The sequence below is a fragment of the Gorilla gorilla genome, chromosome 7 (genome assembly GCF_029281585.2).
Source record: "Gorilla gorilla gorilla isolate KB3781 chromosome 7, NHGRI_mGorGor1-v2.1_pri, whole genome shotgun sequence".
Classification (NCBI taxonomy): Eukaryota; Metazoa; Chordata; class Mammalia; order Primates; family Hominidae; genus Gorilla; species Gorilla gorilla.
Genome location: NC_073231.2, coordinates 53,318,116 through 53,344,966, shown reverse-complemented (window position 1 = coordinate 53,344,966; position 26,851 = coordinate 53,318,116). Strand labels below are relative to the sequence as shown.

General features: G+C 39.7%; 2 protein-coding genes across 5 annotated transcripts in view; one reads left to right on the top strand and one right to left on the bottom strand.

The window, feature by feature from the left end:
• Positions 1 to 5,838: 5,838 nt before the first annotated feature.
• Positions 5,839 to 26,821, bottom strand: COPS5 (COP9 signalosome subunit 5). Of its 4 annotated transcripts, XM_019032263.3 has the most exons (9): positions 26,670 to 26,810; positions 22,899 to 23,123; positions 21,792 to 22,026; positions 20,664 to 20,792; positions 19,961 to 20,026; positions 19,139 to 19,224; positions 13,945 to 14,056; positions 8,570 to 8,718; positions 5,839 to 6,077 (listed from the first exon to the last, which is right to left on the bottom strand). In XM_019032263.3, the coding sequence occupies exons 3-9, from the start codon at positions 21,975 to 21,977 to the stop codon at positions 5,993 to 5,995; spliced, it is 813 nt and encodes a 270-aa protein (XP_018887808.1). In that variant the 5' UTR covers positions 21,978 to 22,026; positions 22,899 to 23,123; positions 26,670 to 26,810; the 3' UTR covers positions 5,839 to 5,992. The 4 variants fall into 4 exon arrangements, with proteins under 4 accessions (XP_018887808.1, XP_018887809.1, XP_018887806.1 ...); XM_019032264.3 differs by lacking the exon at positions 22,899 to 23,123 and having other exon boundaries at positions 26,670 to 26,821; XM_019032261.3 differs by lacking the exons at positions 22,899 to 23,123; positions 26,670 to 26,810 and adding an exon at positions 24,438 to 24,968.
• The window catches only part of CSPP1 (centrosome and spindle pole associated protein 1), a 133,206-nt gene continuing 131,342 nt past the window's right edge, over positions 24,988 to 26,851 (top strand). The window contains exon 1 of the mRNA XM_055349457.2: positions 24,988 to 25,007. The gene's annotated coding sequence lies outside the window, so the exon portion shown is untranslated. The remainder of the gene's footprint in view (positions 25,008 to 26,851) is intronic.

Below are 26,851 nucleotides of genomic sequence, written 5' to 3'. Positions count from 1 at the left end.
CGAGATTGCGCCATTGCACTCCAGCCTGGGCAACAAGAGTGAAACTCCATCTCAAAACAAACAAACAAACAAACAAAATCGCATATTAATTTATTCGCCTAGTTTGTGTTACTTTATTTTCTAAGCCCAGAACCTTAAGATAGCTTCAATTATACTGAAAAGATATGCAAGAAATGATAGATGGATTATATAGGAGTTGAAGTAAAAAGTTAAAGCTAATTCTATATGTGTTTTAAAGGACTTATTTAGCAACATCAATGATACACAGAATAAATTCAACTGAATTTAAGGATGGAGTATGAAGTAGCAAGTGCTAGGAACAAAAATGAATCATTTTTGTTAAACATTTATTTGGAGATGAATTTATACCAACTGATTTTTCAGGAAGGTAAGTAGTTTAAAGTAGCAACTATCAATGGTAAACATATTTATAGTTGTACAATAGGTACTTATAATAATCCTCTGAAATCTAATATAAAGTCTAAACAAAGATTTATTGTAGACAATATACTTTTTAAAGCATATGCCTCTTAGGTTTTGAAAAGCACAACTGTAGTTCATCAAAATGTGCCCAAGGCACAAATACCATTTTACTCAGTCATTAGAAACTTTAGCATAATTGCTTAGTATAATCCAAAGAAAATATGAGCATTGACATCAGGGACTCTCCAATTTGTTAAGCAGTTGTTCCATAATTTTTGGCACCAAGATAATCCACATGTTGAAAAAGCAATTAATCATTGGTGTTAGTTATCAAGCTATGATTTTAGCTGTTTCCTCCCAAATGACCTGAAATGATAGAGTTCCTGATTTTATTTTCGTAATATTATTTCTGAGATCAAAAGTTTAAGTATGCCAATCTGGTCACAGTTGACCTGAGTTTCTTGTGTTATTAGATTTCTAAAGTAGGTTATAACTTTATGTTTACAAAGATAAATGGTATTTCTTCTGGTAGTATATGGATAAAAATTTTAGAAACCTTTAGAAACCTATAGACTGATTATCTCAGAAGTAGTTACTTAAACTAGCATTTTGGCCCCAAGAAAGTAAATTTATTTGCTGTTGGAGCTTGTACTGAAAATAGGCCAAAATGAGAGAACACACAACTAGACTTGCAATTTTCTAACAAGTATTTTATGAATACAATGGCATAGATACATCGATTATTAAACAGTGAATGACATTATGATCTCATTGTAATTTAAACAGAATTATATTTTATAAGAATGAGCAAAAATAAAAGCTGTCATTCTGTGTAGTGTATCTTCCTGTCTTCAAAACTAGAACAAAAAACCACATTACTCACCATATAGGTATATTAAGTTATAGTTAAAACAATCCATAAATATAGAAACCTTGGATACTTAACAATCTGTGTTCAGTTGAGTTTACTCAGCTACATGTGGATACAGTGCAGACTTAGTAATATAAATGAACTCTTCTCTGCATGCATGGCTTGTGCATCTGTACCTCATCACTCACAGAACAGTTTTTGGAAACTTTGAAACTCTGCAATATGCAGCACACCTACCCTCCAACAGTTTCTCTGATTCACTGCAAAGTTCCTTATGCTCCTGCTCTCTTCTGTGTTTATTTTTAAGTGGCTGCTCTGTGGGGCAGTTTATTCTATTGTGCAATGCAGTGATTTTTCAAAGTCCTGAATACAAGGTAGTCATACTAATTTGTGACAACAATCTTCAGACTTGATTCCTCTAACAGAGCACACGATGTTTGGTCTCAGAGCTTATTTTCCAAATTGAGAAACAATGGAGCGCAAACAGCTATTCTTCCCCTACTGGCTTTTTTGTTCTTGGCAGTACTTGCGTGGTGTGTTGTTGTTAATCAATAAATAAAACGTGCAGATTGAAGTACTCATATAACTGGACAGTGTAACATAAAATGGTACTACAGGCATATTGTACATGTCAACAATATATATAAGGTCATGTTGTTGACTTTTTGGAACTAGGACCTTGAGATATTAAAGCAAGCTGGAAAATTTGGAACATCCTTGATTCTGGTATCTCACTGTCCTCCTTAACTGGCTCCAATCCTCGTTCCATATTCAGTGACTTCTCACTCCATCTCTGTTCCAGCCTGGGCTTCTAGTCCTGCTGTGGCTCATTTTATTACCTGGACATTGGGATTTTTTATGATAATTGACATTTCCTGTATATTATCACCAAAGAGCTTTGGAAATTATCTCTGAAAAATTTGAAACTGAACAAAAAACAGACTTCACTTGGGAAAAATGGCCTTTTCAACTTTAAGTAGCTCAAGGCTGTAAGACAATGCTTTGCAGGAGAAGGCAACCCCAACTTAGTTTAGTCAACCCCAACTTAGTTTCTAAATGGTGGCTGCAAATTGAACCCTGATTTCCTAAAAGCTCAATGTTATAAACTGGAACACTAATACCAAAAGTAATCATGAAAATAGATTAAAATGTAAAGAAGTGCTTAAAAATATTTGTAAAGGATCTCTTTAGTAAAGTAGCTACATTAAATGAAATGCAAATGCCTCATTCTGGGGCTGTTATTGCCTGGGCTGGGTGGTTGCTTGAGGGGACATTGGTGGTTGTGTCTGTGGCATCAATTGACCCACTGCTTGTGCATTTTGGTTTATTGTCCCTATTCCCAGCTCTAGAAGTAGCCCTTAATTGATCTCAGCAGTTGCTGTATGTAATCCCAGAGGTGGGCTCATGACCTGTTAGGTCAATCAGAGTGAAGTCAGAATCTTTTTTTTTGACAATGAGCCAATATATTCTTTTTAAGTTACTTTTTTGTTTTGTTTTGTGGTTACTTCCAACCAAGGAATTATTACTGAAATACTGACGCTTCTCAAAATGAGTCCAGTGAAATTAGGACTGAAAAACTTTCTTTCCCTGGTAATTCTCTGTCGTAAGTATAGGTATTTTCCATCCCACCAAGACAATTTTTTTTTTTTTTTTTGAGACGGAGTCTCACTCTGTCATCTAGGCTGGAGGGCAATGGCGCAATCTCTGCACACTGCAACCTCCACCTCTGGGTTCAAGCACTCCCCTGCCTCAGCCTCCCGAGTAGCTGGGACTACAGGCATGCGCCACTACATATGGCTAATTTTGTATTTTTAGTAGAAACAGGGTTTTGCCATGTTGGCCAAGCTGGTCTCAAACTCCTGACCTCAGGTGATCCACTCGCCTCGGCCTCTCAAAGTGTTAGGATTACAGGCATGAGCCACTGCACCCAGCATCCAAGATAATCTTAATAAGTTTACCAGTGTCAAATTAAATGTGGATTGTCAAATTAAATGTGAATAACTGTATTCAAGTCCGGTCAACTTGGTCAACTTGAAGTCAACTCCTGATCTCAAGTGATCCGCCCAGCTTGGCCTCCCAAAGTGCTGGGATTACAGGCGCCAGCCACCGTGCCCAGCCTCCAAGATAATAAGTTCACCAATGTCAAATTAAATGTGGAATGCCAAATTAAATATGAATAACTGTATTCAAGTCTTGGAATGAAAACTGCTAATATGTTTTCATGGTGACTTCAATGACTCCTTACTTTTTCGTGTCAAAACCTTAACCATTTATTCATGTCTGTGAGAGAAACCTCAATTCATTTGTTTTCCGAGAATGACTCAATATGATGCTGGTGTTGCTATATCTATCTGTGGCAGTAACTGCAGATTTTGGCTGTTCTTTGGAGGCAGAAATGTTTTTTTTTCTTTTTTTCTGTAGAGACAGGGTTTCACCTTGTTGCCCAGGCTGGTCCTGAACTCCTGAGCTCAAGCGATCCACCCACCTCAGTCTCTCAAAGTGCTAGGATTATAGGCATAAGCCACCGCTCCTGGCTCATGATTTTTGTTTTAAAGGGCATAAAAATAGAGGTCAGGTTGTGCCGTCTGAAACTGGGGGCGGGGGGGGGGGGGGGGTTGCCTCCTTTAAAGGGATATAAAACAGACCAAAATGTTAATATATCAGCAACCAAGTATTTGGATATTAATTGGCTTCCTCATCTTAATCAAAAATCTGCCTCATTGCTAAATCTAACAAAACTCATGTTTTCTTTTCCTTGACCTTTTGTACCATGTGAAGTCACTGGTAAGTTCCTATTTACTTATTTATTTAATTTAGAGACAGGGTCTCACTCTGTTCCCCAGGCTGGAGTGCAGTGGCGCAATCATGGCTCACTGCCACCTCAACTTCCTGGGCTCAGGTGATCCTCCCACTTCAGCCTCCCAAGTAGCTGGGACCACAGGTGCATGCCACCACGCCTGGTTAATTTTTGTATTTTTTTGTAGAGATGGTTTTGCTATGTTGCCCAGGCTGGTCTCAAACTGCTGGGCTCAAGTGACCCTCCCACCTCAGCCTTCCAAAATGCTGGTATTATGGGCCATGCCACCATGCCCTGCCGTAAGTTCCTTTTTAAAGGTTTCTTACTCCTTGGCTCCTGTGGTCTCCTCTTCCTCTGCCCATTTTAAATATCTGATGTTTCCATGATTCAGTCTTGGGCCCTCTTCTCATCCTTTATTCTCCAAGGGTTATCTCATTTGCTGTCATCTAGGCTTTACTGCCAAATCTCTCAACAGGAAGCTCTTAGAAAAGACAATCTAGTACATTTTTGCTCTGTTTAAAACTCTCTAACTCCCTAATGCTGTTAGGATAAACTCCAGAATGCCACCACAGGATCTACCCTGGTCCTACCTCTGAAGTCATCTCTTGTCACTCCCCAAGTCCTACTGACATATATACATATATATACACATACACATACACACACACACACACACACACACACACACATATATATATTTTTTCAGACAGGGTCTCACTCTGTCACCCAGGCTAGAGTACAGTGGTGCGATCACAGCTCACTGCACCCCCACCCCCTGCCACTGGCTCAAGCGATCCTCCCACCTCAGCCTCCCAAGTAGTTGGGACCACAGGTGCGCACTACCACACCTGGGTATTTTTTTGTACTTTTAGTAGAGATGGTGTTTTGCCATGTTACCCCAGGCTGGTCTCAAACTGCTGAGCTCAAGCAATTCTCCTGCCTCAGCCTCCCAAAGTGCTGGGGTTACAGGCGTGAGCCACCATGCTTGGCCCTACTTATGAATCTTAAGTCTAATTGAATCTCATTTCCTTGAAGGTTCTAGGTTCTTGCTTTCTACCTCTGAGCTTCTACACACTGCTGTACTCCCTGCCTGTAATAGTAACCACCTCCCTGTTACTCTCTTCCGGCTAATCCTTTCATGTTTCAACTTAATGTTCAGGCCACATCCTTCAGGAAGCCAACTTTGCTAACCCCTCTTGAGAATATGCATTCCTCCCCATGAGTCCCCAACACACTTTATTTCTCCACTCACAGCAGTATCTTTACGTTCTTGTTAATTAAGCTTTAGCCTCCAGAAGTTCTGTGAGGACAGTGGCCATGTCTAGCTTGTTCAGCATATTTCCAGAGAGTAACAGTCGCCAGCTCAGGAAAGGTATGTGATGAATATTTGAAGGACTAGATACCCTGTGCTAGGCTGTCTCTAATAAGTATTTGATTTTCAGGAAAATAATTTATGGTACTACTCAGCTAATGTTTTGTAGGAACATTAAAAGTGTTCCTAATACATTATTAAAATAATTAACTGTTAAATTATATTTTACTTACAGACAGTCAAAAGAAGGGACAAATTGAAAAGTGGTTCTGACAATCAGTATGGCAAGTGAAATGCTGAAATTCTTTGACTAATTTAGATAGTCTAAACTTAAAAATAGAAAGTTCTAATAAATATATTTTCTCTCATATTCAAGAACCGTAATGGATACTAGAAAAATATTGCGAATCTTCCCACAAAAAAATCAAAGGACAATTTCATTTTAAAGAGCTTTATTACAGGATATTAATATTTAGGACACTTCAGAGCACCTTATACTTCTAATCAGATTTTGGGTAACTGGTTTTAAAGTGTTACTTGAATATTTTTCTCATACTGTCTTTCAGGTAAAGTACTTCTCAGAGACTGTTTAAGAGATGTTAATTTGATTAAACAGTTTATCCTTAATAACCTGAGACATCAATCCATGGATAGCTTCTATGGTAGTTTTACAGCTGGAAAAAAAAACACACATCACATGATGTCATAAATTGAAAACTATTTCAAACACACAAGATCAGCCCCAATCCATCCATGTAACTCCAATGAGTTTAGTTTTATTCATACTTCTCAAACCACCCCAATCTGAAGTTTTCCCTTGTGATTTTATTAGTCTTCCCCATGTCTTTTTGACCATTTCATTACTTACTAGAACTTTCACAAGAGAATGACAACGTAAAATTTGATACAATTGTTCTGTTTTAGAAGGTGAGTAAAATTATACAAACCTGTAATTAGAGATTGATTATAATATTATATTACATTAAAATCTGTTATTCCTTGTTTATTACTTAGGATAATTTGACAAATAATTTTAAAGAATACTATGCTTTTTTCTGAAATAATCACAAGCATCCTCCAACAATCAGAAGTCAAACTTAGGTTAGCGGGTGAAGGCCTTAGATTTTAGAAATGATAAAAAGTATACGGCAAAAGAAATGACAAAACCCCACCAATACTCAGAAGAGATGCAATTCTTGTAAAGCTACCCCCAAAAGGAAAATTCTCTACTTTTGATTACTACTTCTGTTCTATTTCTTATATAATTGAAGACATTGCCATAGTAAAATTTTTGCTTCATAATTAATAAATGTAGATAAACTGATAAATGACATACATAAAGACAGATGAACAAAACACACACTCAAAGCAAGTATCTAAAATGACTCCTGATGCCAACGAAAAATACTTTTTTTTGGAGACAGAATCTCACTCTGTCACCCAGGCTGGAGTGCAGTGGCACAATCATGGGTCACTGCAACCTCTGCCTCCTAGGCTCCAGTGATTCTTGTGCCTCAGCCTCCTAAGTAGCTGGAACCACAGATCTGCGCCACCATGCCCAGCTAATTTTTTTTTTAATTTTTGCAGAGATGGGGTTTTGCCATGTTGCCCAGGCTGGTTTCGAACTCTTGAGCTCAAGCAATATGCCTGCCTTGGCCTCCCAAAGGGCTGGGATTATAAGCATGCGTCACCATGCCCAGCCGAAAAACGCAACTTTCATGCAGGCCACTAGCTCTACCTTCTAAAAACCCACTGAGAAGATGGCAGTGAAATAAGGCTAACCCAAAATGACCTCCAATCCCGGGATACACTTTAGCTACTCTTTTCTCTTCTTTTCCCTATAAACCAAACCAGTTCTTAAAATAGATACCAACATATAAATGTGTATAGAAGTCAATATGTTTCTTCCTTCCTTTCTGCCCCTAATTATTGCATTACAATTCAAATTTCTTTTCTTTCTTTTTTGGAGATAGAGTTTCGCTCTTGTTGGCCAGGCTGGAGTGCAATGGCGCCATCTTGGCTCACTGCAATCTCCGCCTCCTGGGTGGAGGTGATGCTTCTGCCTCAGCCTCCCGAATAGCTGGGATTACAGGTGCCCGCCACCACGCCCGGTTAATTTTTGTATTTTTAGTAAAGATGGGGTTTCACCATGTTGGCCAGGCTGGTCTTGAACTCCTGATCTCAGGTAATCTGCCTGCCTTGGCCTCCCAAAGTGCTGGGATTACAGGTGTGAGCCACTGTGCCCGGCCTAAAATTCAAATTTCTGTGAAAGTAAATGTTATTAATCTTTGCAACTTTGTATAGCCTATATATATGAAGGTCCACATAATTATTTCATAAGTTATTAAAGAACACATCCCAAATTTGTTCCTAATAAAATCTTTGGTAGTAAAATTTGGGATACTAAATTACTGTTTTAGAAGCACAATTTAAGAGAGAGACAATCACTTCTGTAATATCTTAGGATTTAAAGCTTTATTGAATATTAACATCTTGTAAATTTAAGAAATCCTAATTTTGGCCGGGTGCGGTGGTTCATGCCTGTAATCCCAGCACTTTGGGAGGCCCACGTGGGCAGATCACCTGAGGTCAGGAGTTCAAGACCAGCCTGGTCAACATGGTGAAACCCCATCTCTACAAAAAATACAAAAAAATTAGTCAGGCATGATGGCAGGTACCTATATTCCCAGTTACTTGGGAGGCTGAGGCGGGAGAATCGCTTGAACCCGGTAGGCGGAGGTCGCAGTGAGCCAAGATCATGCCATTGCACTCCAGCCTGGGTGACAGAGCAAATTCTGTCTCAAAAAAAAAAAAAAAGAAATCCTAGTTACACACACATACACACACACACACTTTAAAGATCCACTTAAGGGCTGGTTTTGTTACACTTTCTAGTTGAACCTAGAAAAGGTGACTGGGAGTGTTCCGTAACACTGCTTAGAACTTTGATTTAAGCTTTTTCATGTTCTTACCTGAGGTATCCTAAATTTTCAAAGTTAAAACTTGTGTCTGACAACTCCTAAAGTTTCCAAGAAGTTAATATTCAGGTACCATTCTAAGTTGTAACTAAGTTGAGCCATAAGGAATCTGAACACTACTATTGTTTGCAAATTTTGAAAGAAAACGAGTTAGGGGCAACAGGAATCTTATAGATTTTTACTCTTACCTGTCTCTCGTAGCTTTGGCAAGTTTGTCTTCTGATTTTCGGTCATGCGTTTCTAAACCCAACATGAAACTCCCTCGTCCCAGCTGGGCTTCTGACTGCTCTAACTTTTCAGACAAATCAAAGACCTGACCAGTGGTATAGTCTGCATTCTGTGGGGAAAGTGGTATTGTGTCACTGCAAAACACAAGTCTACCATTTAAAAATCTGTATATTTTAATGTAAACTAATTTTCTACAAAGAATATTTCATTTGCAAAGAATTCCACTGTAAAATCTGAGTGAATAGTCAGTGAGGAGAGAAGTCAAATTACATTTGCAAATCTGCTTCCAAATTCAGGCAGTTCAAGTGTAGATAGATGTTTTTCCCTTTTATAATTTCAAGATTACTTGGAATTTTTCTCCTTGACTGCTTAAATCTAATTATTTGTTATTATGGCAGGCTTTGAAGTATACAGACCTACGTCCAGGTTCTGGAACTATGGCAGATTAGTTGAAGGCCTGAGGTATGCCTCCAGGTTTTCTTCTGAAAATGGTAAGGGAGTTGATAATTCCTACCTTAGAGCTACTGTGAAAGTTAAATGAAGTAATGCATATAAAGTTTTTGGGACTGTTCATGACACCTAGTAAAGGCTTAGTAATATTAGCTAATTTTGCTATTGTTTTTGTGGAACTTTCAGAATTAGTATTTATGACAATATTTATAAAAATAACATTTTAAAAGCTTTTCTGGGTCGGGCGCGGTGGCTCATGCCTGTAATCCCAGCACTTTGAGAGGCTGAGGCAGTTGGATCACCTGAGGTCAGGAGTTTGAGACCAGCCTGGCTAACAAGATGAAACCCCATCTCTACTAAAAATACAAAAAAATTAGCCGGGCGTGGTGGCAGGAGCCTATAATCCCAGCTACTCGGGAGGCTGAGGCAGGAGAATCGCTTGAACCCAGGAGGCGGAGGTTGCAGTGAGCCGAGATTGCGCCATTGTACTCCAGCCTGGGCAACAAGAGCAAAACTCTGTCTCAAAAACAAACAAACAAACAAAAAAAAAACACTTTTCTGGTTACAAAATTAATAATTATACAAAAAAAATTGGAAAATGTAGAGCAATATAAAGAAGTAAACAAACACATCTATAATCTCTTCACTTAGCTATAACCACAATTAAAGAGCATTGCTATATGCTCACATGTATACCTACATTTGAGAAATTATAATATTACATATTTTACCAATATTTTTATGGGGTATCACTTTTTAATTGCAGTCTAAAACACAAAAAAAATTTCACAAAGTTATGAAGTATACGTTATATTTCTTTCCTAGATCTTCAATAGAAGAGTATGAAGAGGAAATAAACTAGTTGGCAAAAAGTAGTATGTCGTTCTGTTTGCTCAGTTTGCAAGGAAAGACAGTCAGTCACCAAACAAGAAAAGTTATTTGCTGCCATCACAGCTTACTATAGGGGGCTCTTTAAAATGCTACCAGTTCTTCCAATGATTTTTACAAACTTAATATTTTTTAAAAGATGCAATTATATTCATTTGGTCTGGATCTAAATGGTTTAGGAAACCAATGTATTTTCCTCCCACAGACTTGGAAAAAAACCCTAAAGTTTATAGAGCTATTTAAGCCATAAAAATATAGGCTACCAGAAATAGTTATACTATTAAAATGACAATAAAAGATATCCAATTACATTTCAAATGTGCAGAAAATGAATATAGTAAACTAATTTCTTAAATTTGAAAATAACTTAGGTTACATGCTATAATTAACGTCCTTAGCTGGGGGAAGAGAGAACTTGAACATATATCTACATATTTGTTCTTAAAATGCTGCAATGTACTATACATAAAACAACAAGGGAGAAATGTAATTTAACCTTTTCTTGATTATTAATGTCCTCATGTATGCAGTGCTGGAATACAGGGACAGACATTGGGCTGAGTAGGTAGATTTGCTTGCCTTATACAAAGGTTCAGACTGTTCTGGTCTTAACAGTGTTTTCTCCCCTTGCTATCAGGTGTCACTTCTGGCTGCTATTAATATACTTGCCTCTAAGGAAACAACACATATAAAACACTTAGCAGTGTCTGGCACATAGGAAGCATGTAACACATATTTGCTATTATGATCATTCTCCATCCTAATTTGCTACTTCTGACTACTAAGGATAAGAAATAAGAACAGATACTGGGCGCCGTGGCTCATGCCTGTAATCCCAGCACTTTGGGAGGCCAAGGTGGGCAGAAGGCTTGTGCCCAGAAGCTCCAGACCAGCCTGGACAACATGGCAAAACCCTGTCTCTATGAAAAAATATAAAAAATTAGTCAGGCATGGTGGTGTACATCCTGTAGTCAGGAGGCTGAGGTGGGAAAATCACCTGAGTCCAGGAGGTCCAGGCTATAGTGAGATGTGATTGCACCACTGCACTTCAGCCTGGGCAACAGAGTGAGACCCTGTCTCAAAATAAAATAAAATAATAAAATAAATAAAGTAAAATAAAATAATAAAATAAAATATAAAATAAAATAAAAGGAAAAAAGGAAAAAAAGAACAGAAAGCTTGTCAGAGTTGTATTTAAAATAACAGTAAATACACTGCTTCACTTGACTAGCCTAAAAAAAATTCCAGCCGGGCGCGGTGGCTCACGCCTGTAATCCCAGCACTTTGGGAGGCTGAGGTGGGTGGATCACGAGGTCAGGAGTTCAAGACCAGCCTGGCCAAGATGGTGAAACCCCGTCTCTACTAAAAATACAAAAAATTAGCCGGGCGTGGTGGCATGCGCCTGTAATTCCAGCTACCCCGGAGGCTGAGGCAGAGAACTGCTTAAACCTGGAGGGGTGGAGGTTGCAGTGAGCTGAGATTGCACCACTGCACTCCAGCCAGGGTGAAAGAGTGAGACTCCATCTCAAAAAAAAAAAAAAAAAAAAAAAAAAAATTCCAGTAAATAATAGGCTTAAGTGAGGTCTTTTCCCATGAATATAATGCACCAAATTAAAAAAAAATCATTGAGGCTTTATTATATGCCAGACACTTTGCTAATTGCTTTATATAAAGTAGCCCATTTAATTTTCTCAGAGTACTTAATGATGTATGTAGTATATCACCATTTTACAACAAAGAAATGCTTAGTCACATTAAATAACTTTCTGAAAGTCATTCAGAACTAGTAAAGTGGAAGAGTTGTTTTCAAAGTCAGTTTTATTTTTTAGTATAGATATCATTTGTTTATTATAGAAGAGACATGGCAATTATTTACATAATTAAATATTTCAGAACTTAAGTGCAATGAGCAGCTTCATGTTGATGGCATTTCAATAGTGATTTACTTCAGTCTACATACTTTCTAAGAATGTCAGCATCTCTAAATAAGAAATAATCTGGCTGGGCATGGTGGCTCATGGCCTGTAATGGCACTTTGGGAGGCCAAGGCGGGCAGATTGCTCAAACCCAGGAGTTCAACGCCAGCTTGGGCAACATGGCAAAACCCTGTCTCCACAAAAAGATACAAAAATTAGCCAGGTGTGGTGGCTCACCCTTGTAGTCCCAGCTACTTGGGAGGCTGAGGCAGGAGGATCGCTCAAGCCTGGGAGGTTGAGGCTGCAGTGAGCTGAGATCGTGCCACCACATTACCCTGGACAACAGAGACAGAGATCCTGTCTCGAAAAGAAAAAGAAAAAAAAAAAATCCTTGGCCTTCCAGGTCAACTGAATAAACCTGAAGAGTTGCAAAGTAGTTCTCTACTTTTGTGCCTCCATCTTCTGGGAGAATAATTCTTTATCTCTAACTTTCACATTAACTGGTTGAATCCACCTTTTCCTTGAAAGCTCAATCCAACAGCTACTACTGTTGCTTGCAATGCTTTACCTTGAGATTTTTCTGGCAGCGTAATGCCTCCTTTGGTTACAGTTTCAGCTGTACTCCTTTCAACCAATACTCGATCAAAGAGCATAAGAAACTTCTAAGTGCCGGTCCTGCTATGACTCCTGCTGCTGTAGCTCATATTCTCCAAACCCAGTTTATTTAATTCTAAATCCTGTGGTTCTAACCACTATATATACTGCAGTATATGAAATGGCCTACTTTTTTAGAAAAATAAAAAAATTGTTCCTAAGTTCTAAATATAGAGAAGTTTGTTAAATATCCTACCAAATATGTTTTTATGATATTATCAGAAAAAATTCAGTGATACTCTCTCTTTTTTTTTGAGACGGAGTCTCGCTCTGTCGCCCAGGCTGGAGTGCAGTGGCGCGATCTCGGCTCACTGCAGGCTCCGCCCCCCGGGGCTCATGCCATTCTCTTGCCTCAGCCTCCCGCGCAGCTGGGACTACAGGCGCCCGCCACCTCGCCCGGCTAATTTTTTGTATTTTTAGTAGAGACGGGATTTCACCGTGTTAGCCAGGATGGTCTCGATCTCCTGACCTAGTGATCCGCCCGCCTCGGCCTCCCAAAGTGCTGGGATTACAGGCGTGAGCCACCACGCCCGGCCTCTTTTTTTTTTTTTTCTCCTAGTATCTACTGCTTTAAAGTAATGCTCTTCTGATTCCCTCTGGGAACCTCTCCTCCCCATTTTTAGTCCTTGAGCTCCTGAAGGAGTTTTCTACGCTGTGGCTCAGCAGTAAAGCACTTGCCGTGGCCCAAGCCGCTCATCAAGCTTATTCAGTTGGCCCACACCAGGCCTAAACATGGGCATGTGATTAAGTAAAGCCAGTCAGACACAATGAAGTTTTGCCCGGAAATATGTGAGTGAGTGAGTGAGTGAGTGAGTGTGTGTGTGTGTGTGTGTGTTTGTGTGTATATCTTGACCTTCTCTTTGAACATGAAGCTGAGAGACTTGGAGGTCTAAAGCTAAAGCTGCCGTCTTGCTTTCACATGAAGCCTGAAACTAGCGTTAACTAAGATGAAATCAATGCTAAGAGAAAAAAAAAACAAGACCTCATAATATTGGTTGAATGCAAACTTAGCTGTGCCTGAGTTAAGCCCTATTCCTCAGCTTTGCAACTTACACAATTCCCTTTCTTGTTCTAGCTAGTTTCATTAGGTATCCTTCTACTTGTAACCAGAGTCCAAGCTGAGACACTTGATACACAAAAATCAATATGTGTATTTTTTTAATCCATAAATCTCCTTATGGCAGGGGCAGATCTCACCCTGATCTGGACACTCTGTTTGCTACTTAGACTTGGTCTCTATGGGTCATGACACAGATCCTGAATTGGCCTAGAATCCTAATCCAGCTGTGGTGGTGCAGAATCCCACCCTAGCTCTGGTGTCTTGGCCAAGTCAGGTACAGCCTTTCTGTGAAACAGTGTTTCAGATATTAAACGGCTATGGAGCTTAGATAAAATTCAAATGCATTCTTTACAAGTATAGTACTTACAGTAAGCAAGCTAGAAGAACTCAACGTATTCACCCAGTATTTATTCCACAACAGCTCAAGCAATTTGCGATCCAAAGAGGATTTGAAATATGAGACTTCTAAGGCATAATATCTATGAAATAAAAGCATAAAATTTAGTAAGTAAAAAAAAAATTCAACTACGTCACATAAAACTTATGGCCAGATTTAAGTGAGTTACACTTTATTCTCAAATATTCACATTTTAGTTTTTATTCCAATAAGGCAATAGCTAACCATGGTTTCCTCACACTTCAAGGGTTGTGGATCCAAATCTCCTACTAAACTTCTTGTTTTATTCCTTTTTTTCTGTAGAGCCCAGAAATTCCCCAAATGTTATTAACAACCAGTCAAAACTTCTGAATGACAAGTTTATTCCTGTTACTGAGTTCATAAATTCAAGCCAACAGCACATAAACTTAATAAGCTGCCTCTCTAGGGTCAACTATAATTTTTGTTAGCCTCTTTAAAATAATAAAAATGACATGTGGATTCCATTCTTCCCTTCCTAATTCCCCAGTTAGGACCTACTGCTTTTTGAAAAGCAAATTTTAAGGTAGATCCTTAAGCCATCTAAAATAATTGCTCCCACTTTCAAAGGTGCCTAATTTATCATCAGGGCATAGTAAGGAAAAATCTAGTTAAATGTCTGAAAAATATATATATTTTTAAGATGTAAACTTACATCTTAAACTTACACATGCTTCTGTGTATCAATGGATATAAAAAAGCATGAGACATCTTTACCTTAAGGAACTCAACATTTATATGGGGGATGTGGTCTAAACCCACAAAAAAATTAAATATAATGATATACATTGAATAAGTGATGCTACAGTGCTATATAAAATGAATCACCTACCAACTAAGGGTTAGAGATAATAAGTATTCTTCATATAGAGGAGCTCAAGTGATCACTTGGAGCTAGAACTGCCTGAGAAGCCTCAGGGAAAAGGCAAGGTGTAGGGTAAACATTTTTGAGTCTATGGTATGGATATGTGGAGAGCAAGGAGGGCATTAGGCAGAGAGCATCAACACACAAAAAGTAAAGACATGTAAGAGATAATAAGGCAATGGGTTTAGCTGGAAAATTTAGCAAGAGAAGAATTATGTGAGGGGAAGCTAGAAAGCTATGCTGGGGTCTAGGTGGTGAAAGATGTTACACAAAAGGTTAAGAAATTTTTTTTTTTTTTGAGACAGAGTCTTGCTTGATCACCCAGGCTGGAGTGCAATGGCACAATCTCAGCTCACCACAACCTCTGCTTCGCGGGTTCAAGCGATTCTCCTGCCTCAGCCTCCCGAGTAGCTGGGACTACAGGCGCCCTCCACCATGCCCAGCTAATTTTTGTATTTTTGGTAGAGATGGGGTTTCACAATGTTGGTCAGGCTGGTCTTGAACTCCCAACCTCAGGTGATCCGCCCGCCTTGGCGTCCCAAAGTGCTGGGAGCCACAGTGCTCGGCCAAACTTTGGGAGACGGAGGCAGAAGAATCGCTTGAACCTGGGAGGCGGAGGTTGCAGTGAGCCGAGATCGCGCCACTGCACTCCAGCTTGGGCAACAAGAGCAAGACTCTGTCTTAAAAAAAAAAAAAAAAAGAAATTTAAACTTTATCCTATAGATACCTGGGACTCTTGGAAGGTGCTTGAGTAGAATGGAAGGTACTTGAGTAGAGTAATAATACAGTCAATGGGGTGTTTTATAGTACCATTAGGAGATATTACAGGAGAGAAACTGGAGGCAGGGATTCCACAAAGGAAGCCACTGCAGCAGGGCAGATGAGAAGAGACAGAGGTTCAGACTCAGAGGTTAGTGGTGCGAAAGATAAAGACACATAGGCACCCTTTTAAAAACAGAATGCTTTTTCTGAGCCGCAATCTCACTCTGTCACTTAGGCTGGAGTGCAGTGGTGCTATCTGGGCTCACTGCAACGTTTGCCTCCCAGGTTCAAGTGATCGTTCTGCCATAGCCTCCCGAGTAGCTGGGATTACAGGCGCCCACCACTCCCAAAGTGCAAAAATGCTTACTGATTAAAGTTTAGCGTGAGGAAATAAAACATAATAAACACATCATGCTGGGCGTGTTGGCTCACGCCTGTAATCCCAGCACTTTGGGAGGCTGAGGCAGGTGGATCACCTGAGGTCAGGAGTTCGAGACCAGCCTGGCCAACATGGTGAAACCCTGTCTCTACTAAAAATACAAAAATTAGCTGGGTGTGGTGGTGTGTGCTTGTAATCCCAGCTACTCGGGAGGCTGAGGCAGGAGAATCGCTTGAACCTGGGAGGCGGAGGTTGCAGTGAGCCGAGATGGCACCACTGTACTCCAGCCTGGGCGACAGAGTGAGACTCCATCTCACACACACACACAAAGAACATTTTTGGGCCGGGCGTGGTGGCTCACGCCTGTAATCCCAGCACTTTGGGAGGCTGAGGCGGGCAGATCACGAGGTCATGAGATTGAGACCATCCTGGCTAAGACGGTGAAACCCCATCTCTACTAAAAATACAAAAAATTAGTTGAGCATGGTGGTGGGCGCCTGTAGTTCCAGCTACTCGGGAGGGTGAGGCAGGAGAGTGGCGTGAACCTGGGAGGCAGAGCTTGCAGTGAGCCGAGATCACACCACTGCACTCCAGCCTGGGTGACAGAGCAAGACTCCATTTAAAAAAAAAAAAAAAAAAAAAACAGAACATTTTAGCAATTCCAGGTTCAAAATTCTAGTCTTTAGCAATGTAGGCCGCTAGCAAAGTAGCTATCCCTCTTTGGTAGGCTCATATTTCAGAGTGGCAAGGTAAGGTATTTGCCAAAAGAAAGTTATTTAAGGATTGGTATGCAACAAGATCTTAAAAAAAAAAGTTATTTAAGGAAGACAGAAGGATAAACTAACAGAATAGACAAACAGGGAAAGTAGATCTGTTTGAATACAGAAAACATAAACTGTCTCAATCTTTTTTGTTTTGAAGTATAAACCTTTGATACAACTCAATATAAATAAAAAAAATTGAGAGTTCCTCTGAAGATTATTAAAGTATCACAGCAAAGGTATTTCCAGGCTTAGGAGCAATTCTCTCAAACAGGAATCATTTAAATTCTTTTTAATAGGGCAAATTAAATAATTAACACTAAACTTCTATCTGAATATATATTTGTTTCTATAGCTGGGCACAGTGGTGTGCCTGTAGTCCCTGGGCAACCTAGTGAGACTCCATCTGAAATAAAAAAACAGGAACCAGAAAAAAGGAAGAAAAGAGAATTGTATTTACAGAAATATGTCAGAGATTATTGAAAACCACATATATTTAAAAATTCAATTTTAGAAATTCTAGAATTTTCTAAGAACTTCTAAATAGAAAAATTAGAGCAGTAGTAGCACATGGGTAGCCAAAGTATTCTTTGAAGTTGGCATAAGTGGTATAGAAAAAGAGGGCAGTAGATAATCATTTATTCATTTAAGCAGCAATTTTTTTTGGTGCCCTCTTCTATGTGGCATGCCCTGTTTTAAATCCAAGGATACAGCAGTAAATTTGTGTTCACATTCTAAAGGGGTCAAAAAAAAAGATGTCAAAACATATCAGATGGTTACAGTGCTAAGAAGAAAAAGCGGGGAAGAGGAAACAGAGGTGTTACTTTACATAGGTAAAATACTACACCATGATCATGCCTAATGAACTAATGAACATTTTCTATTAGCACGACCCTGTAAACAGTACTCAATGCTTAAAGCAGTTAGTGAGCCACATGGAAATAAGAGCGTTCTAGGCAGAGGGAACAGCAAGTGCCAGTGCTCTGAGCCATGAGCCTGCTGGCACATTTTACAAACCATAAGGAAGTCAATATGGCTGGATTGCAGACCAGCAGAAGTTCAGTGATAGGAGATGAGCTCACAGAGGCTGTAGGAGCCAGACCACACAGAGCTGTGCAGTCTGTGATAAGGACTAAGGATCTTGTTCTTGGTAAGATGGGAAGTCATTCTGAAAAGGAAGAGTATGATCCGGCTTACATCTTAACAGAATCAGTCTGGCTGAAAACAGAGCTTTAAGAAGTGAAGGGCACAAGTAGAAAGACTCGCTGGAAGGCAAGTGCTTGACTGAGGCTCCAGATGGCAGTGGCTTGGGTGAAAAGGATAGTAAAAGAGGTGGTGAGATATATTTAGAAGGTAGAGAAAACTGTCCCCATTGGCTTCTTTAACATTAAAATAATTTAAGATATAATTCATACATCATAAAATTCACCATCAAAAAAGGTACGTAGGCCGGGCACAGTGGCTCACACCTGTAATCCCAGCACTTTGGGAGGCCGAGGCGGGTGGATCACGAGGTCAGGAGTTTGAGACCAGCCTGGCCAACACGGTGAAACCCTGTCTCTACTAAAAATACAAAAATTAGCTGGGTGTGGTGGCAAACGCCTATAATCCCAGCTACTTGGGAGGCTGAGGCAGGAGAATTGCTTGAACCCAGGAGGCGGAGGTTGCAGTGAGCCAAGATCACACCACTGCACTCCAGCCTGGGCGACAGAGCAAGACTATGTCTCGGGGGTGGGGGGAGGGTATGTAATACAGTGGTTTTTAGTAAGAATTCTTACACTTTATAACTTTAACTTTTTAATATGGCTTCTTTAGTCTTTCAAATCTTTCAAAGATTAGAAAGAATCTTTGTTCAGTAGAAATTATATATTTTGAGGGCTGCAGACATGCTAGTGTCAGCTGGTCCTGAACCCATCTTTCACTTGTTATAATTTTATATAGGCCAAGTATCTTGTACATTAAAAAAAGTTTAGGTTGTTTAAAAGGCAAATGACATGCTAGTTTGAAACATTAATAAAAAATGCAAAAGAAAAAAATTTAAAAATGCAAACATTCACCTAAATTCATATACTATTATTGTAAAAGCTATCATGAAATGCATTTTGTCTATGCCTTTTTTCTCATCTGTAAAATAAGGGGCTTGGACTGGTTGATATCTAAGGTTTCTTTCAGCCTCCTGAGTGCTGGGACTACAGGACTGTGCCACTTCATCTGGCTAACTTTTGTAACATTTTTTGTAGAGATGGGGTCTCACTGTGTTGCCCAGGCTAGTGTCGAATTCCTGTCCTCAAGCAATCCTCTCACTGTGGCTTCCCAAAGTGCTGGGATTATAGGTGTGAGTCACCGTGCCTGGCCCAGATATGTTTTTAAATTACTTACTGTTTGCAGTGTACACCAAAATCTTCTATTTTATTAAGTGGAATAGTCTGGTACTCAGAAGGTCCTTCATCAGGAGGTTTGTAGCCCTAAACAAAAATGAGGTAAACAGAAGATTAAAAAAAAAAAAAATATATATATATATATATATATATATATAAACGAGAAAAACATGTTTTCTATGGAGCTTTCTAATAATAGGATTATTAACTTACGGAGGCAAATATTTAACATGAGCATTCTAATAAAAAAAAATACTATTTCTACTTTCCCCCCACCCAGTTTGGTGGCTGTAGGCTGGATTTTGCTTACAGATTTATTTTTCTTCTCCTTAGGTGATGTACTTTTGTTCTAATAACTATTTCAGATTGCAGCCTCCTGCCAGGGAAGGAAATAGACCTATAGATTTAGCTTGTTTTTTCTCTAGTACCTGGCAGAATGCCACAGGCACACAGATACTTATTAATAAATAAAGACTGCTTTTCCAGTAAAATTAACAATATATAACATAAATGTATTACCCTTTGCTAGGGACAGCTTGTGGTAGTTTACTATTTTGTAAATATTATTAAATTGTTTTAATAACAAGAGATATTGCTAATGTCTTTAATAATAAGTCAAATATTTGGAATTAAAAAAATGTAAGGACTTATAATTTTAAAAATTACTAAGCATTCCTACAGTCCCAGCTACTTGGGAGGCTGAGTTGGCTTGAGCCTAGGAGATGAAGGCTGTAGTACACTATGATCATGCCTGTGAATAGCCACTGTACTCCAGCCTAGGTAACACAGTGAGACTCTAACTCTTAAAAAAAAAAAAAGTTACCTTTGGGTATGTCCTAAAGGCGCCAAGATTCACTTTCCCTGCGGATATTGTTCTTGTTGGATCAATCTATAAGAAAGATATATTTAATATTTGCTGATATAAAACTGTATGCCTTTTATTTAAACATTATAAACCTAGAAATGTATACATACATATAACACTATATACATACGTAATAACCAAATAAGAATAAACCAAAAAACCATAAAAGTTCAGTAAGAGGGTAATATAAGTGTCTCACAGCTAACTTAGAGATTCAAATTATTATAACATTTAAGAATATTATTTGAAGGTTTGCTCATCTATTTTTAAAAAGTTTTCTTTTGTCCTTTTAAGAGGTGAATAATTCCTACCTTCCTCATAAAACCTGGATTGCACTTAAAACACCCTGAACATAATAAGAGCTGCTCTAGCAATTCCTGCTTAACTCAGTTCAGTCAACACTGATTGAATGCCTATGATGAGCTAGCACTGAGACATAGATGCTATGACTACCCACAATTTACAGAGGGGAGAAGTGAGATACACAGTGGTTAAATAACTTGCTCAAAGTCCCAGCTTCTAAGAGATGGAATTCACATTGAAACCTAGGCAGACTGATACCAGAGCAATTTCTCTTTACTACACTGTTCTTATTTCTCAGTATACTTGCTTCAGCAAATCTTCATAAAGAACTTAATTAAACTGGTTTTAAAATTCTTACCACCACTGCTACAAATGGTTCCTGGAACTGCTGATTGAGCATCTGAGTACTAACATCAATCCCAGAAAGCCAGCAGCCATAGCCAGGGTGGCTATGATACCACCCGATTGCATTTTCAAGGCGGCCAACCTAACAAATGAAGGGGCAAAAAAGTTTAAGATTACTCTTTAATTAATTTACAAGGTACCAGTACAATAAGGGTAACCAGTCTCCTTCCCATCTCCTTCTCCTCAATTACCCAGTTTTCTCAGCCCAGATGCGAAATCTATAGGCAATTGCTTACCCTTACAGAGATATTCTTTGTATACAGAATACATATTCTTTGCACATATATAGATTGATAAAAACACACACAATAGCATACTACATAACATAATGTTTTACACTTTGTTTTTTCACTCAATAAACTGCTTTGGAGTTTGCTTCATATAAATCATCAATATATATGATGGTTACCTTTTTATTTTTTTTTCTTTTAAAGGCTGCCTGGCAGTCCACTGATGGATATACCATAATTTATTTAGCCAGTTTTATACTCAGGAACTGAGTTAGGTTGTTTCCAAATTTTTTATTTTAAACACGTATCTGATAATAAGTGTGAGAGTTTATTTAAAAAAAAATAAAATCCATGCCATAGACCGGGTGCAGTGGCTCATGCCTGTAATCCCAGCACTTTGGGAGGCTGAGGTGGTGGATCACTTGAGGACAGGAGTTTGGGACCAGCCAGGCCAACACAGAAAAAACCCGTCTCTACTAAAAATAGAAAAATTATCCAGGCCTACTGGTGCACGCTTGTAGTCCCAGCTACTCAGGAGGCTGAGGAGGGAGAATTGTTTCAGCCCAGGAGATGGAGGTTGCAGTGAGCCGAGATCACGCCACTGCACTCCAGCCTGGGCAACTGAGTGAGTCCCTGTCTCGGAAAACAACAACAACAACAACAACAAAAAACAAAAAAAAAACCATGCTATAAATCTTATCAGGCTTTTAATCTCGTACATTTTACATATAAATCATTAAAATTTAAATATAAAATTTCATGTAAAGGGGATAATTTTAAGTTTAGAAACTCAAAAGTCACCTTGAGACTCTAACTTGCAATTACTAAACTATAAGAAACAACATTTTTACCTGTTTCGCATTTTCTATGTATGCAGCCATGTATTCATATGCAGCAGCCTGAGCATTTACTCGGGTTTCAGTGCCCTCCACAGGCAAAGCAAAACTGTCCATAATGATCATGGTTTCACCATCCACCTTTCCTAGCATTAGACCCATCACTTCCAAGTTGCCTCCCGATCTGGCATGCATCACCATCTTCAGCAGAGCCAATGCTGAGATTTTGCAGTACTTAAAGTAATGGTGACTGCAAAACAAAATCACAATGTAATTAAATTCCTTATATAAAGTAAAATTTCAGAAAAGTTTTTATGAAGATAAAGAGTAAGTATTGAAGGAATTTAGAGCGATGGAAAGGGAGTGTAGACTACGGGGAGAAAAAGTATAAAAGGACAGTTTTTGCAGGCTGGAAACAATAAGTATGTCATAGTGCAGCAACGTAGCCCCCTTAGGGGAGGGGAAAAGTCTGAAATACTTTTTTAATATGCTATTCAAATAAGGGAGTAACATGACCAGTTCAATAGACTTTTTCTCCATTAATTTGGAATCACCCAATCTTGGATTCTGACTGCTTGGATGGTTGTGTCTAGCTGTTCTGAGGCCTAACCTTCTGGCCTAATGGTTAAGAATGTGGGTTCTGACATTCATCTGCTAAGGTCTGAATCTTGACATTATCATTCCCTAGCTGTGGTATTGGGACAACCCTGTAATATCTGTGCCTAGGTTTCCTTTTCTGTAAATAGGGATATTCATAATTGTTAGGATGAAATAAATGAAATAATGTATATAAAGTGCTTAGTGCCTTACACATACTAGAACCCTAATAAGTGCTAGCTGTTATCAGCATTATTAACCTGTCTCTTAACCCTACTCTCAAAGAACAGAGTGTTGAAGGGTGGGCTTCCCTGTTATATCAGCCTTAAATTAAAAAGTAGCCCTAATATCCTAGTCTCCTATGATCACTATTTCAGAGTTGGTCATCAGTGAATTAAACTCTTGAATAAAATTACATTTTGGTCTCATTAATGCAGCCCAAGACAGCTAGGATGAATATAATTAGAGCCACAATTAGACAGTGAGGCAGGCCAACAGTTTCCAAATATTTAAGAGTACACGAACCTAAAATGCACAGCCTGTTACAGAAGCAAGCAGATAACCAGGCAACTTAAGCAGCCTTACAGAGCAGTCAGTCAACGTCTCTACAAAGCCTTTTTAGATGTCTGCCCACAGAAAGAATCCAAATTTAATTCCTAAGCTTTGCCAGATTTCAACCAAAAGCTGAAAAATGTGTAGACCTCATGTTGGAAGTCAAGACATGAATCGAAATCTTGGCTTCTCCCTTTACTGGAGAAAAGAAGAAAGACAAGTTACTGTGCTCCTATTACATACATTCTAGACGACTCTTTTTATACATTATCTCACCTAATCTCTATGACAATAAGTAGGTCTTATTTCCATATTATGACAAATGAAGATGGATAAGTAAATTTCCTAAGGTCAATCAACTAGTTAGTGACAGCTGTGAGATTTGATCTTAGGTCTGACTATTGCTCAGTTGAGAGTTCACTTATCTCAGTATGATCATAAATTACATAACGTATTTGCTTGTTTTTTAATTTGTAAAAAAAGGATGGATATACTGTACTGGGTTGTCATGAAAATTAAATGACGTGGAAATCTCTAGCTAGGTGCTTCCGCAGTTCACCATTGTGGAATCTGAATACTGAGAGACAAGGCTAGCCTTGTAAAAAAAACTGTGAGGCAGTAGAAGTATGTCCTCTTGTTGATCACAGCTCTCCTTTCTATCTAACCATTAGCTTTCGTGCTCTTTTTACTCTCAAACATAACCCGTAATAATTATCTTTTCCTGAGAGCAGGAAATCTCTCAGGAGATGCTCTCAGGAAAAGATAAATATTATGGGTAAAGATCCCTCGACTTGTCACCACTCTCAGGGAAAAATGGATATTGTTGAAGGGCAAAAGGTATTAAGCTGTATTTTTATAATTTCTGGCTTATGGGAACTGGTGGAGTAACATTTTAGAGACCAGGTAGAGCCTCCGTGTGCCTCCGAAATAATTACCAGCAATCAAAAAACTATTATAGGCCCAGGCCTAACGCCTGTAATCCCAGCACTTTGGAAGGCCAAGGCGGGAGGATCGCTTGAAGGCAGAAACTCGAGATCAGCCTGAGCAACACAGCGAGGACCCATCTCTATTAAAAAAAAAAGAAAAGAAAAGAAAAGAAAAGAAAATAGCTCATAGCTATTTTTGAGACCTTGGGCTGCTGACTCGATTTCTGAAAACAGCTGCAATCCCCAGTTTGGGATTAGTTGAAGACCCAAACAAGGTGCATGTCGACACTGGGCTCAAGGCAGGGTGTGTGGCATATATGACAATACGGATGTTCAGAAGTGACAACTTAAATCACCGCTTGTTGTTCTCCCCTTACATCACCCGGGGGCAAATGGATTAAAGCGACAGAAAGGGGAGTGAAAGCCCCAGCGGAGGGCTTAGGCTCTACTTGCAGATCCAAGGCTCATATTCTGTCCCCCTCCCAGTCGGTGAAAGCTCTTCACCCCTTTCACCTCCCTCTCCCTCTGGGTCTCTTAAACTCCGCCACCCTTTCCCTCCCCTGCGTCTCGCCAGGGACCTCCTCACTCCTTAGTCCAGGGCTTCGCCGCCAGGATTTCTTGCTGCTGTTTCTTGTCGTATTTGTAGATTTCATCGATACTCTGAGCTTCCTGCATGTTGTTGGCCAGTTCCCAGGTTTTCTGGGCCATACCGCTCCCGGACGCCGCCATCGCCGAGGAAGCGGAGAAGTTGTCGTCTCCACAACCAAGACGCAACTTTACCTCGCTAGGTTTCCGGGTGTGGGCCTTGACCCTCCGCACCACGGGAACAAACTCTTAACTAGACTCTTGGGGCAGCCATGACACCTAGAACCGGAGGTGAAGTTGGTAGAGACCATTCAGGGAAGACAGGGACCTTTCCGGGACATGACGATATAAACAGCAGTTACAGTAATAGAGAGAGACGAATCTTCTTGTTGCTTAAATGAGAGCATCTTGTCTCGGAAAATTAAATGTGTGAAATAGAACAAACAAAATTATAGGGTATGGGAATGGTATAGTCTTCCGCACCGGAAGAAGGGCATGTAACGTTATTCCAGAAACTGGTATTTGCCTTCTCTGTTTGTACTGCGCAGGCTCGGCTTCCGCCATATTAAAGGTAGGTGGAGCCTTAAGAGCGGGATGTGGAGGGCGGAAAGTGTTTTTGTGTGGGTATAGGTACCTTAAATGAGATAAGTTTGTTGAAAGACTAAAAGGTAAGGCTGTCTGTTGTACAACTGAGCTAAAAGTCGTTCTGGAAGCTGGTTGAGAGGAAGATAAACATGGCATTCCCGTTTACTTCAAGATGACTCACTGTACATGCGTAAAAGCTAACGGGCTCGTGGTGGCTTGGCACTTCACTTGCAGATGGGCTTTTTCTATCGATGCGAGGAGGCAGTGGGTACTCCTTGATTGCTTTTTTGCGCTTTGGTAAAAGTTAACATCTACGTATATATAATGTGCCATTACTGATCTGAAAATGTCCAGTACTCAGTTCTCGTAACAGGTTACGGTTAAATCTTTGGCACTCCTGTGAACCGCATTTGTTCCCAAAGCGTAATTAATCTCGGCAACTGGTTTGTTTTCTTCCTACAGTTAATACAATGTTTAATTTTTTTTATTAGTTCACGTGTTTTAGGTTTTCTTTTTTCTCCATCTCATTCTTCCATCCGTGCAAGATTTTAAGTTTCAAGACACAGGGAGCAGGTCTGCGTTCCTTGATTTATCTCCTAGCACCTAGCATAGGTGTTCAAAAAATTTTTTTCTTTTCTTTCCTGAAAAGATAGCATCACAGGCCAGGCGCGGTGGCTCACGCCTGTAATCCCAGCACTTTGGGCAGCCGAGGCGGGCGGATCACTTGAGGTCGGGAGTTCAAGACCAGCCTGGCCAACATGGTGAAACCCCGTCTCTACTAAAAAAATACAAAAAAAAAAAATTAGCCGGGCGTGATGATGTGCGCCTGTAGTCCCGGCTACTCATGAGGCTGAGGCAGGAGAATCGTTTGAACCCAGGAGGCGGAAGTTGCAGTGATCCGAGATTGCGCCACTCCAGCCTGTTAGACAGAGCCAGTCTCAAAAAAAAAAAAAAAAAAAAGAAGAAGAAAAAAGAAAAGATAGCACCACAGCTGTTAACAACCTGGCCCCTATGCACTTCTTCCAGCTTCATCTCTTTTTAGTCCCCCCTTGAAACTTTTCATTCTAGCAATGCAGATATCTTTACTTTGGCTTTGCATATGTGGTCAGCATTGCTTGAAACGCTCTTTCGTAAATTTTCTGCCTGGGAACTCCTATTAATTTTTAAAAATGCAGTCCAGTGAGATCGACCACGAACTCTTTCTTGACACTCCAATTACCTTTCCTTCCATTATGTCTGTAAGTCTCCGTAGGTGCTTCTGTAACTGTTACAATGCGTTGTAATAATCAGTTAAGACAAAAACATTAGAATTATTGAATCCACACCACAGCTTGCTGTTTTGGCACTGACTTTCCGTTGAAGAAAATTTCCTTTAAAACCATCTTACAAAGAAATTTAGGGTAAAATAGTACATTAATACCTACCCTTAGTTCCACTCTCCTGGGAAACTAGAGGTCTCTTTTCTAGTGGTAGCATATGGTCATATGCGATTGTATTGGGGTGAACTGAATAATATGTTGAAAATGGTAATGAAAGCCCAGGACCCAACGTTGACCACACTCCTGGGCTAGGAGTAATGCCCTGAGAGGTATGCCAACACTTTTCCTCTCACTGCCACCCCTCCCCATTTTTCTTTCCAGGCTCTTACACTGTTCCCAAGCTGGCTGGTGCATGGGAGGTTGGAGAGGCTGGAATAGATTTAGCCTGAGAAGTGGCCCCCACAGTTTAATAGCCCCTGGGCACAGCAGGAGAACGAGTTGACCAAGTCCCCGGCCAGCGTGCTGGCGAACCGAGAGCAGCGGGCAGCTATGCGGCCTCCAGGACAGCAGG

What these genes read in the sequence shown, in the direction of transcription:
- COPS5 (XM_019032261.3), bottom strand. Translation starts at nt 24,580, where the DNA reads ATGGCGGCGTCCGGGAGCGGTATGGCCCAGAAAACCTGGGAACTGGCC. An exon ending in AACCATTTGTAGCAGTGGTG is followed by an intron (nt 20,027 to 20,663) that starts GTAAGAATTTTA and finishes TCTTTCTTATAG; the next exon opens with ATTGATCCAACAAGAACAAT. An exon ending in GTTCTTCTAGCTTGCTTACT is followed by an intron (nt 8,719 to 13,944) that starts GTAAGTACTATA and finishes CTTTCCCCACAG; the next exon opens with AATGCAGACTATACCACTGG.